The 13,700-nt window shown below is 41.7% G+C and overlaps 1 protein-coding gene across 8 annotated transcripts in view; it reads left to right on the forward strand.

Annotated features, from left to right (window-relative positions):
• Positions 1–11,281, forward strand: part of PPARG (peroxisome proliferator activated receptor gamma) — a 131,239-nt gene extending 119,958 nt beyond the window's left edge. For 6 of the 8 annotated variants that reach the window (XM_027586524.1, XM_027586522.1, XM_027586523.2 and 3 more), the window contains one exon: positions 10,825–11,280. In XM_027586524.1, coding sequence (XP_027442325.1) covers positions 10,825–11,072 — 248 coding nt within the window. In that variant the 3' untranslated portion in view covers positions 11,073–11,280. Of the gene's footprint in view, positions 1–10,824 lie in introns of all 8 variants that reach the window. The other 2 variants (XM_027586521.1, XM_027586526.2) reach the window with 2 other exon arrangements.
• The last annotated feature ends 2,419 nt before the right edge of the window (positions 11,282–13,700 follow it).

Genomic DNA, 13,700 nt, shown 5'->3' on the forward strand with positions numbered 1-13,700 from the left:
CGTAAAAAATAAGTAACTAAGTGAATACATTCGCACTTCATCAGATACCATCTTACACCAGGTTCTAATAGAGGTAAGTGGTTGCAGAAGAAATTTATGAGAGAAATTTAAAATTGTTAAAATATCATCCAGTAACTTCATTTCTTCCTGTCAGAAACAACACTCATTCGGCTGTAGCGGCAAATGCGTCACGCCAGCTCTCGGGCACAGAGTTTGAGGACGCTGAGTTTGAGTATTCCATTTCTCTTCCCCATCCCTCAAGGCCCTTCACAATCTCAGGGGTATTTCCAGCTCATGCGTAGTCTTTCCATTGTCTGTGGAACTGTGTCTGCAAGTTAGAAAGGACAACAATGCACTTCTCTAGAACAGAGGGCAGAGTACAGGAGTCTGAGTGGCCTACACTTTTCTTGAGGAAACCCCAGCTTAAGGAGGCCTCTGATTCTGCAGGACCCAGTGGCCCCCACATCTTCTCTGTTAGCATCACCCATACTCGTTGACTAGGAGGAGACAAAACCCAGAATAGTTGAAAACGCAGGTACTAAAAACACCATGAACACCAACAAGCCTACTTTCTCCTACTCTCCTCAGTGAGTGACATATGCAGCTTCTCTTGTCTGTACGGATTTTTTGGACAAGGCTCAGGCTAGTGCCTAGGTAGTAAAAGTTGTTACTCTAACTTCTTTCTCCTGGTACTGAGAGTAAACAAGGACATCTGACTAAGCTCTGAACAGGACAGTGGAAGAGTGTTATTACATGGTTCTTGTCCCCCATGTGGGCCATGATGGAGTCAGAGAGTAATAGCATTCATTCATTAACTGAAAAATCTGTAATGGGCACCTACACTGTGTCTACATAGCAGATGACACTCTTCTCCTCTGCTCTTCCCACCATGCTGCCATGACCAGTGGGAAAACCCTAATTGGGGGGCTAGGATGGCTTTGAATAATGACTCAATTAGAGTTAGCTAGAAATGCCCCATTTGTTCACTCTTTTAATAACTTTGTGGACTTGGTTTAGACAAAGGTGAGGTCTGTCTATGAGTTCTCAACTGGCACGCAAATTCTAAAAACCAGATGGCTGGCGGGGGATTGGGGGGAGAGGGAGAAAATGAAACATACTAGAATCATCTGAGAAACTTAAAAATACACACAAGCACAGCGGCTTTTGTTGTTTGTAGAACATAGAAGCATCTTTCTCAGTGACTGCTTCAGAAGTAAAATCTCTTCTTCACCCTGGGCTTGGTAGGCTGGGATCATCTCAGTGAGTGAGCACACGATTGTACTTGACCTCAGAGACAGACATGGGATTGAAAGCCAAACTGCTGAGTCATTCCTATCGCCACACCAGCAGTCTTGGAAAAGGTTCAGTCAGTCAGTCAGTGGGCCGCTTTTTGGAGCACTTTATCATTCTGGGTTCTCACAATGTGTGTTTAAACTCTGGGTGACCCCAGGCAGCCTTCCAGACTGGCACAATCCACCAAGACATTCAGACATCATCTGCGAGTGAGGAAGAATGAAACTCAGGACGGGTTCGAGTCGCTCATCACAGAGAGGCCAACACAGGTTATGAAGGAGCCATGCACTCCCAGGGAAAGTACCTTTCAAGGGTCTTGCCAGATTCACAAAGAAGAAAACCAGAAGAGGCGGAATGGGGGCATTGGAAAGCTTTGGAATCACAGGGACAGCCCTGAGTTCAGACCCCACCCCCCACCACCACTTACTAGATGTGAGATTTCACTCAATTATTTACCTCCCTGGGCCCTAATTTCCTTATCAGTATTTTAAGTAAAAGAAATAACATTATGTGAAGCCTCTGGCACAATGCCTGGGACATGTTAAGCACACAATAAATGCTAATTTTCCCTTTTCCCCTGTATGATAGAATTTGAAGTAGCTCTACGTAATCTTGCCAGTCAGATTGCTTACAATTCCACCAATAATCATTCTTAAAATCCCTTATTACAATATAAATACCCCTAGGGAGATATAAGCTAATCCCTTTATCAGCTGTCACTTTAAGGGGATTAGTTGTGGATTGAGGAAAAAAACCCTAAGGGAAAGAGATACTGGAAGAAGAGGGAGAGGCCTGACAAGCTAAGGGGAGAACTCTAAACCCCCTGGCCCCTCAAGGAGATAGAGAAACCAGGAGTGTGGTGAGTTTCTGATAAAGTTTTGGGACATTATGTGTTGAGAGGTCATATTTGGAGATTAAAGACCACACCTATGTTTTGAGATCACAGGTTCTTCTCAAAGACATTGGAAAGGAAGACACTGAGCGAGAGTTGCAGAGAACAAATACTTGGCTATGTTTTATGTTCGGTTATTGGCATTTCTAGAGGTTGAGGAAGCAAGGAAGAGTGTTTGGATTAGGGGGAGGGGTGTGTCAGGCTTGAGGAGAAAGAAGAAGTCATTCTGTTTCCTCTCCAACCTTCTCTCCCTCCCACCCACGCCCCATTTCCAGTCCTGCTCAGAGCCAGTGTTGGACATAGAAGGAGCAAAAATTTATCTCCATCCCCCAGCTCAAGGGAAGAACATACTGCTCTCCTGGGCTGACACCGAGAACCCTCAGCAAACCACATGGCTGAGCTTCCATTGAGCAACCTTTAGAACAACAGGGGACCTTAACCCCCGCCCCCCGCCCGGGCTGAAAGGAGACAAGAAAGACAATAACTTCCCAAGGGCAGGACAAAGAGCTCGAGGAAAATTTCCATTCTGAAAGACTTGGAAATAAAACAAGAGTCCAAGTTCATTTCAGTTGGTTCATGAGGTACTATTGAGGAATGCAAAGAGCTTTGAAGAGAGAAAAGAAGAAAGCACTACTCACCTCATTACAATATCTATGTGTCCACTGCTGTAGTTGGGGAGGTGGCTTTTGGGGGTGGCAGTTGGGTGTTTGAGATGAGGGAAATTGGTGTAGAATGGTTTACTTGATGGGCAGATAAGAGAAAATACTACCTGGGTTGGTTTCATTGTGGTGGTCACCCCCTTTCCCCATCCTGACCACAGCCTATGTGTTATTGTTGTAAGGAGTGGTTGTCATTTGGACTTAGACAGAAAAAGCATTCATAAAGGAAATGTTAGAATGTTAACCCACTCCAGAGTGAAGGACTCTGTCCGACTACATGTGGGTTCACAGCAGAATGTGCTCATTACAGAAGATCTTTATCTGTTCGATAACACGTTTGTGAGACCTCCTGGTTATGTTGTCCCCTTGCCCAGATAGCCACCCATCAACTGCATTTCTCCTAAAATCATCCATCATGCTGTCTTCTGATTAATTTAGGTTTGCCCTGCTAGGATTCCTAATACCAAATCTCCAGCAAGGTGCAGGCCCAGGAGTGGAAAGGGAAAAACATCTGCAAGGGGGAGTGGAGAGATGGCTGAGAAGAAAGGAACAATTAAGGGAGAAAGAACAGGAAAGACAGAGACCCAGGAAAATCAGAGAAATGAGAGAAGAAAGTTAGGAAGGAGAAAGAGGCAAGTGAGATTATAAATAGAAATAGCTACCTTACTATGTGTCAGACACTGCTCTAGCACTCACCATCTATTAACTCATTTACTCCTCCCAACAACACTATGAGTTGCATTACTCTTGTGTCTCCATTTTTTAAATGAGGAAACCAAGGCACAGAAAGGTTAAGGACCTTGCTTAAGGTTAGCCAGCAAGTAAGTTTTAAGGCTGGGATTCCAGCTGCTTCTCACTAAGCCAGTAGTGCTTACTCTTGGCTGTCCATTAGAATCACCTGGGAGCTTTTAAAAACCTTGAAGATCATACCCCAGACCAAGTCAATCAGAATCTCTAGCGATGGGACCCAGGTATTCGTGTGCGGGGTTTTAATCTCCCCCACGTGATTTCATTGTGTAGCCAAAGTTGAGAATCACTGCACTCCATCCAGCTCCAATTGAAATTTAACTATGAGAAGAAGAACACATGTGAAACTTTCTCACATTACTTTTTTCCCAAAGGTAGGAATGCAGGAGGGAATCACTACAGACCGTACCATAGTTTACCAAAGATAAGGTTGGCTGAATTCAGTTTTGCCTCATGCTCACCATGATTCTGCTTGATCAGAAAAGTACTGCAGAATCCCAAACTGAACAGCAGCACTTAAGGGAAGAAGTGAATTGGGGCCCTGTGGCTTCCTTGTCTTATTATTGCTCTTAGACTGTCTGGCTTTTATGCGCTCAACCACAAGAATGAGAACCTGCGCAAACCCCTCTAACATGAGCCTGCATCAGGAATTATTTTCTTGTGCTCCTGAGTCTGTGCTCTTACCAGGATCAGTTCAGAAATCTTCCCTTCCCCACTGTGATGTGCCAGCCCACCCCAGCTTACACTCCTGACTCCGTCCCGGTGGAAACTGCCTTTACTTGAACAGACCGAGAGAATATTCGTATCTTACAGCGTTCCTTGACCTAGCTCATCCTCACCGCAACCTTATGAAACACCATTGTCTTAAAAAATTAAACCAAAACCCAGAAAGATTAGAGGACTTGTCCAAAGTCACAAAGAAACGAAGTGGAAGAGAGACAGGACTCAAATCAAGTCTTTGTTTCCAAATCCATTGCTCTTTTTAATATATCTGTGAACTTAGAAAGAATGGAATAAAGGAAATTGGAGAGGAAGTGTTAAAAGGAAGCCCTACCTCCCCTTTGGTTTTCACCGGGCACCTGAACTAAGGTCTTTCATTGTCTGTGGATCAATTTACAGCTGCCCAGCTATCAGACATTTTTTCTTTTTCCTAAATTCCCTGGATACAATCCTTTTCAGATTAGTCTGTATCAGAAAGCCAATAGACAAAGATTGGAAAAGCCTCAACAGCAGCCCCTAGAACAGAGACAAAACCATCCCCTTTGGGTTTTCTGGCTCTCCTTCAGGAGACTCCCCTGGGGCCCTCTGGTCCCCCCAGATGCCTCCTGAGAAAATCTGTGCTCGGGAAATGCCTAGCCCAGGTGGGCAGATCCCAGGAGGGTCAAGAGAATTGAAATCTTTAGATATCTCTCCCCATAATGGAGCTAGATCTGGATACTATGGGAGTTTTGTAGGTTTGCTCATAATCAGCCGCCCTCTATAATCAGTTCCAGCACTGTGTGAGTGGGGACCGGAAAGGTTGCTTTCCCAATTCTTTGCAGCCTGGGAGTAAGGAACCAGTAATTGACTCCAGCTTCCTCGAGTGTTGTGTCCTGGAGTATGTGAGTCAGCACTCACTTTCCCAAAGGGGCCTTCTAGGCAGCCTAGGCCAGTAAATGGGGTCCTTTGACCCTGATCCAGTTCCAGACCTCAACTCTGACCCTCAGTAAGGTGCAGAAAGATCTCAGATGGGCTTTCTAAAAACAATATCTTAGCAGGGACTGGGGAGTGGAGAGGGAAGGGTGAAGACCCAAGACGGCTCTGGGTGCTTACACAGATTGCTGCGCCATGTTTGTGGTGTCGAGCTGAGCTCAGCAAGGGTTCAAATGCGAGCGGAAGGAGAGAGAGGAGAGGAGAGAGGGAAGGCCTTCCAGCAGGGTAGAAGGTGTGGAGCAACCCTGACAAATCCCTTTTGCCTTTGATTCTAGGGATTGCTTTAAGACTAAGGGAACCTTTTTAATTTTTTAAAGAAGCCAAGTGTTTTAAATTTAAAGTGTAAGCCTGTTAATATACTTTTCTAATTACATTTTGAGTGTATTTCCCCAGTTTAATTATGTGAATTATGTATTTGGAGAATAGAAAATTGAGGCCCAGTGACTTTGATCGGTTTGCCCAGGGTCACTGAGCTGGTTAAAGTATACCACTTTTTTCCACTCAACTGCACTCCATTTTGCCTTGACTGAGGCTCAGTAAAGGGGACAGGGACAGATCTGTAAATGATCTAACTTTTCACTAGAGAAAATATAAATCAGTGGCCACAAAATTTCAGCCGTTCAGCCAAACTTCATCTGTCACATAATAAAAAAAATTAACTTGCCAAAGAGGGATTTGAAAATCCAAACCAGATCCTTCTCCACTCCTAAAGGAGCCAGTTCCATTATACTGCACTGAAGCCAAGTGTTTCCAGCAAGCCTGATCAGCTGCATTTTAGGGTTTGGTTGTTTGAGCTGTCACGAAAAATGAAACCTACTAGATTAATGTAATCTCTTCAGCAGAAGTTTTGACTGATGCTGCCCAAGAGGAAGGAAGAAGGAGATAGGGTTCCAAGGAGCCAGTGCCCCAGTGAGCAGAGGTTCTACACAAGGGTGTGGGGTCCCAGCCCATGGAGGAGCCACATTCAACACTGGCCTTCACACAAAATGCTGCCACTTCAGATGCACATGCATTTGCATAGCTGCGGGCCACTGAAATCTGGAACGTTCATCAGGGAGAGGATCAGCAATCATTAAACCAAAGGCACCAGTCCAAGATCTGTCAGGGCTAAAGCATCACAGTTTTCATGATTGTATGGCAATTGTGAGAAAGGCGCAGGTCCTCCAGGGGCATGATTCTCTAAGCCAGGACTACATCATTTGTTTCATTCTTAGAATCTGAGATTTTTGCTGATGGTTCCAAATTTAAATGCTGGGGGGAGGGGTAGTATATTTATTCCAGTCAATGGAATAAGTAGAAGTTAGAAAAAAGAAATCAGCCCAAAGTTTCCTTCTGTAATTAAAAAGGAAAAAAAATGAAAAGAAATTTAATTTAAGAGAATGTTTAGAGTTCTGAAAATCCCACCATGAGACTCTGCTAACATTTCTCTCCTATACCTCACCTCAATGGATAAAGGTTACTAGAGTTTATTAGCTACAGGAAAACACTGTTTACAGGAGACTTCTTCATTGTGTAGTGATCCTGCCTTTAGGCTTGTTCACCAGCCAGGAGAACTGTACTTTTCAATCCAGGACTCTTAGAACAACCTTCTCACTCATTAACTTAGCCAACTGCGTACTTCCTGTGTTTCTACCAGAGGCTCAGAGATGATCAAGACATAGTGTGCCCTCTGATATCTCATGACCTGGCAGGGGACATAAAGAAGAAAAATCAGTACTTATAATATGCTTTATAAATACAATATACTTATAATACAGCATCTGAAATTAAGCAGACTTAGATTCAAATTTCAGTTCTGCCATTTACTAATGCCTTTCTCTAAATCTTCATTTTTCCTTCCATAGAACATTGGCCTCATGGAGTTATTGTGAAGATCAAATGTTCTATTGTGTATAAAGCCTTCAGCACATTGTTTGGAAAATGATAATTATTCAATAAATGTAATCTACTAGTATGGTGGAGATTGAAATGTTTATAGGGAGCTACAGGGGCCAAAGAAAGGGGGTTGGGAGAACAGAGGAGAGGAACAGATAATGTCAAGGAGGGCTCCCAGAACAAAGTGACAGAGGCCATATCTTGAAGAACAAGTTGAAGTCAGTAAGATGGTTGAAGGGAAAGGAAGACTGTTTGAGGAGGGAAGAACAGAATCTGCCTAATAAGCAGTCATGACAGAAAATAGGATGTTTGAGGGACTTAGTATGGTAATAGCTTAATATGGCTGGAAAAAAAGAATGATTTCAGAAAGTGAGGCTAGAGGACGAAAGGTATTAAAATTTAAGTAAGGGCACCTGGCTGGCTCTGTCAGGTAGAGCTTGTGACTCTTGATCTTGGGGTCATGAGTTCAAGCTCCACGTTGGGTGTAGAGATTACTTAAAATCATAAAAAAAAAATTTTTTTTAAGGGAGCCTGGGTGGCTCAGTCAGTTAAGCATCTGCCTTCGGCTCAGGTCATGATCCCAGGGTCCTGGGATGGAGTCCCCACATCGTCAGGCTCTCTGCTCAGCAGGGAGCCTGCTTCTCCTTCTTCCTCTGCTGCTCCCCATGCTTGTGGGCGTTCTTTCTCTCTCTCTCTCTCTCTGTGTCAAATAAATAAAATCTTTTAAAAATTATTTTAAATAAATAAAAGGTAAGTAAAAGCCCTTATGCAGTGCCTTAGTTTACAGGGAAGTGGAGAGAGATAAAAATAGAAAACAAGGGTGAATAGCCTTCAAGAGCTAAAATTTGGAATCAGCACAAGGTAATCAGGTGAGTATCCTGAATGGTGTACAAAAACCGTGCACCCTTCTGGTGAGCTTTAATGAGGAAACCTTATATTCTAACCACAGTGCAACAAACTGAGAAATTAGAAAAGAAAACGTAGAAGTTAGAAAACAAAAACAAACACCCACTTGAAAATTTTAAAACATGATTCTATATAACTCTTAGATTAAAAATGAAATCAAAATAGTAAGACTATTTAGGAAAGAGCTATGAACGTACTATTTACCCAAACCTGCAGGGTGAAACCAAAGTGACTCTCAGAGGAAATTTTAGAGTTTTAAAGGCATCTATCAGAAAACAAGAAATACTAAAACTAAATGAATTAAGCATTCAACTCAAGAAGCTAGAAAAAGAGGGGAAAATAGACTTAAAGGAAGTTAAAAGAATAAATTAGTTAAATTGAAAACAAAATAGAATTTTTAAAAAGAGTTGATAAATAAAACCAAAGTTGTGTTTCTTTAAAATGAAAAAAAAAGCCTTCCATTTGCAACGACATGGATGGAACTGGAGGGTGTTAACGCTGAGTGAAATAAGTAAATCAGAGAAAGACATGTATCATATGACCTCACAGATATGAGGAATTCTTAATCACAGGAAACAAACTGAGGTTTGCTGGAGTGGTGGGGGGTGGGAGGGATGGGGTGGCTGGGTGATAGACATTGGGGAGGGTATGTGCTATGGTGAGTGCTGTGAATTGTGTAAGACTGTTGAATCACAGATCTGTACCTCTGAAACAAATAATATAATATATTCATTGTTTAAAAACATATTGTTTAAAAAAATGATAGCAGGAGGGGAAGAATGAAGGGGGGAAATTGGAGGGGGAGACGAACCATGAGAGACGATGGACTCTGAAAAACAAACTGAGGGATCTAGAGGGGAGGGGGGGATGGGTTAGCCTGGTGATGGGTATTAAGGAGGGCACGTTCTGCATGGAGCACTGGGTGTTATATGCAAACAATGAATCGTGGAACACTACATAAAAACTAATGAGGTATGGTGATTAACATAACATAATAATAATAAAAAAAAAAAGAAGCTACCGGGAAGCAGATTTTGCCTCAATAAATGGAGAGAATTTCTAAAAAAAAAAAAAAAAAAAGCCTTTAGCAAATCAGATTTTTAAATGAGAGAATATACAAAATAAAAAGCATTCAGTTATAAATAAAAATAAGAGATTTCAGATTCTGAGAGAATATTATATACAATATAATTTCAATATGAATTACAAATTTTTACTTTTGTAAGGAGTAAACAGTCTTTACTAAATCTTGATTAAGCTCTTTACTAAAGAGATTAAAAGCTATAGGAGAAAAATTAAAGGTAGCCAAAGATTTACCATCAGGATCAGATGGTTCTGCCAGTGAATTCCAAGAATCCATAAAGGAACAGATCATTACTACATAGAAATAGAAGGAAAATTTCTCAAATCAGTCTAGAAGGCTAGTTAACATTTATTACCAAAACAGACAAAGGATGCCACAAAAAAAGACAACTCTGGACCAATCTCACAAATTTTAAAACCCTGAATAAAATAGGAGCAAATGAGTACAATGATATAAGGAAATCTACTAATATAATTTACTAGATTAAGATAACCATTTGATCATTTCTTTAGAAAGAAAAAGTTTAAAGCATTTGATGAAATGCCACAGCATTCCTGACTAAAACAAATTAAAAACTTTATAACTCTTGGAAAGCCAGGAATAAAATGCATCCACCATAATCTATAGTAAACATCATTCTTGTGGTAAGCCATTAGAAGCAATTTTGTCATGGTTATGAATAAAACAAGAATACCTCCTACCACTACTACTATTTAATACCATATTCGAGGTATTGGCCAATACACTATGGCAAGAAAAAGAAATGAGAAGTGTAAACACTGGAAAAGAAGAAATAAATGAAACTATTGTTATTTGCAGATGTGATAGTCTATCCAGAATAGGAAAATAAGTCCATGATAAAAACTATTTGAATTGACAAGAGTTTAGGAAATTGGAATATATTCAATATACTAAAATCAGTAAATTTTTTGTAAGCACCAGCAGGGATAGATTAGAAAAGATAATGAATACTATAGAATACTATAAAGCAAAAAAATAAAGAAGTAAAGGACACTATAAAGTATTTAGGGATGCATCTTACAAGATCTGCATGAATAAAAACAAAGCTTCACGGTAATTTAAGTTCTCCATTTAAAAATTCAGATAAGGAGAGTAAAAAGAAGAAAGTAAAAATTACCTCACCACTCAGAAGAAACTTCTGTTAAAATCTAGGGGCTCTATCCTTCCAAATGCACACCAGTAAAAATGTACATGCCATGTTAAGGGAAAAAGAAGACAGTGCTGGTTTTAAAAGCATATCAACAGCTGTGATGAGAAAGTGAGTAGTAAGGTTATAAAACATAGACTCATGAAGAAGGGGCAGCAGTTGAAAATTAGATTTTTGGTGGGCAGGAACATACTGGCAGGAGAGTCCTCAGTCTGGGGAGAAGATTGTGTTGCCATTCTGTTATGTCAACTGATCAGGCAGATTTAGCCCCAGCCAGGAGACGATGCCCCTGGAGAGAGCGCCCCGAGAGTCTTGGTTTCAGTCCATCCTCCCTCCCGTATGCACTTCTTGCCCACTGTCTACTTACCCTCCCTCCCCACCTTATTTTATAACCAGAGCAAAACAAGCCAACAAAAAGACGGGTGAGTAATTTAGTTTGGCTGAAAATGCCTCCGATGTGGGGCCAGAGGTGTTTATCACTGAACCTCCTGTTCTCCTCCTCCCCCAGACCGCCCAGGTTTGCTGAATGTGAAGCCCATTGAGGACATCCAGGACAACCTGCTTCAAGCCTTGGAGCTCCAGCTCAAGCTGAACCACCCCGAGTCCTCTCAGCTCTTTGCCAAGCTGCTCCAGAAAATGACAGACCTCAGACAGATTGTAACAGAACATGTGCAGCTATTGCAAGTCATAAAGAAAACAGAGACAGACATGAGTCTTCACCCGCTCCTACAAGAAATCTACAAGGACTTGTATTAGCAGACAAGTCCGCATTCACTGACAATGTGTTCCTTCTTCCGATTGCACTATTATTTTGAGGGGAAATCTGACACCTAAAAAATTTACTGTGAAAAAGCATTTTAAAAAGAAAAGGTTTTAGAATAATAGATCTATTTTATGCATATTGTTTATAAAGATACATTTACAATTTACTTTTAATATTAAAAATTACCACATTATGAAACTGCTGGTCGTATTTGAAGCCTGAGTTTTATGCATTCCCCTCCCCTACCCCCACCACCAGGCTTTATTTCCTTTTATGTCCGTCCTTCCTTCCCTTCTTCCTTCCTTCCTTCACTTTTCTTCTTTCCTTCCTTTTTTTTTTTAAGATTTATTTGAGAGAGAGAGAGAGAGAGCATGAGTGGGGGGAAGGGGCAGACAGAGAGGGAGAGAACAGACTCTGTGCCTCAACCTACTGAGCCACCCAGGCACCCCCATTTTCTTCTTTCTTACACATTTTTAAAAATGTGAATGGAACTGCTGGTCAACTTACATTCTCAGTAGATTAATTTTCACAATTCACAACTTTTCTGAACCCTCCATCTGCCTTAACAACCACAACTAAAAAAAGGGAAACCTCAGGACCAAAAACTTTACAGAGCATGTGTTTCTTACTCTGGATGTGCAAGTCTGGGGCACAGCCTTAGGCCTACCAAGAATCCAGTCTTCTTCCCCTGGACCCAGCTAGGATTTTCACGAGCAGCCTACTGACGTACTGACGTACTGACACGTACGTGATATACCCGGTGGCAGGCACTGCTAGAAGCTGTGGGTAACAGAGATGTTGGAAGATTTGATACCTGCTAAAAAGAAGTTATAGTTGAATTGAGGGGAAAAGATTCGTCTTTCTTTTTTTTTTTTAAAGATTTTATTTATTTATTTGAGAGAGAATGAGAGATAGCACGAGAGGGAAGAGGGTCAGAGGGAGAAGCAGACTCCCTGCTGAGCAGGGAGCCCAATGTGGGACTCGATCCCGGGACTCCAGGATCATGACCTGAGCCGAAGGCAGTCGCTTAACCAACTGAGCCACCCAGGCGCCCAAGATTCATCTTTCTTAAAAACAGATTACAATACTCAGTATAATCATGTGCCCAATAAATGGCTCTAAGTACTGTAAGGATTCAAAGGAAGTAAGGATTGATGAAGATTGGAATAGTCGAGTGTGATTCTTAAGTTCACTGAAGTGGGCCTCAGAGGATGTGTTGGATTTGGGATAGGTAGAGGGTAGGAGAAAAGACATTCCAAGAAAGCAAAACAGGAAGAACAAAGCAACAAGAGGAACCAAAACCAAACATGAATGAGGGAGAAGAGCCACATTCTGGTTCTAATGCACATGGACCAGTTTTGCTAGAATTATTCCTATTGTCCTCCTTGGGACCACCTTGCCCAGAGATCTTTTGCTTTTCTAACCTCAAAGGCTAATTATCTGTATCATTTAGGTGATGCATGGCTCCCCAGCATGCAGATGGTATGTTCCCTAAAAGCGGGGACTTTGTTGGCACATTAATAGGTTCGTTGATTGAAGCCACCAAATTCACCAGCAATTGCTTACCTATGAATTCATGATACTGTGACTTTGAAGGGTACCTTATAAACACACTCTCCTGTGTTCTTTCTCCCCAGGATGGTTATGTCCACTGACCTACATTATTTCCCTGCTGCTTCTCCCTTAGTTTATCTTCCCTTCTAATAAGGCTCTGATACTTAGGAGAACCTAACTTCACATTTGGGGCTTTCAGGCCAAAATATCAGGAAAGACCTTTTCATCCTTTACCCCAAAATAAACATCTCCAAAGGGTCAGTTACAGAAGTGAGTCCTGACCACAGCCCTAAAAATGTAAGATCCCTAACCCTTTAGGAGCCACGACTTCCTAGCTCAAAACTTTAGATACAACCTCAGCATTTTGGGACCAGCGACTGAAGTTGATGTCGAAGTGTTATCAAAACACCGGGAAGAAGAGTAACAAACTCAGTCCATCACATAGCTATTTTTCCCTTGATGTCAAACATCAGGATATTCTGAAACATCTCCATGACTGACTAGAGGCTCCACTACTGTTCCATGTGGAGAGTTTATCATCTGGCAGATCTTGAAGAAAAAAGGAAGAAAAAGAAAAAAAAAGAACGTGTGAGCAGTAGACGAGGTGAGGATTCCACCTCAGAGGAGATCCCTTGTTTACAAGAGTTCTGAAACAAAAAGTCTTTCAGCACGCTGCCTGCTCTCTGTTCCCACCAGCACCGCGCAGCCGGTCCAAACCCTTTCCACATTCTCGGAGCTGTGGCTGCCAATGCAGGGAGGAAGGGAGACTCTCTCAGCTCTTTGGCACTGATGGTTAGCATTAAATAGCTTTTAAACCCTGGCAGCTTGCAAGTTCCCATCTCTCTGACTTCTTCCCTGTGGTTTGGACTATCATTTGCTAAATATTTTACGACACATCTTCTGCAAGTCTCCAAAGCTCCTGCTCCTTTCTCCGGTCTCCCTTTCCCCCCAGGATGATTCACAATTTAATCAACAAATGTATCATCAGTTATTCATAGTATTTTCTCCGGACATAAACACACTTAGGGATTTGTGTTAATAAAAATAGGAAGAAAAGTAACTTCGGT

This window comes from Zalophus californianus, chromosome 1 (genome assembly GCF_009762305.2).
Source record: "Zalophus californianus isolate mZalCal1 chromosome 1, mZalCal1.pri.v2, whole genome shotgun sequence".
NCBI classification, from domain to species: Eukaryota; Metazoa; Chordata; class Mammalia; order Carnivora; family Otariidae; genus Zalophus; species Zalophus californianus.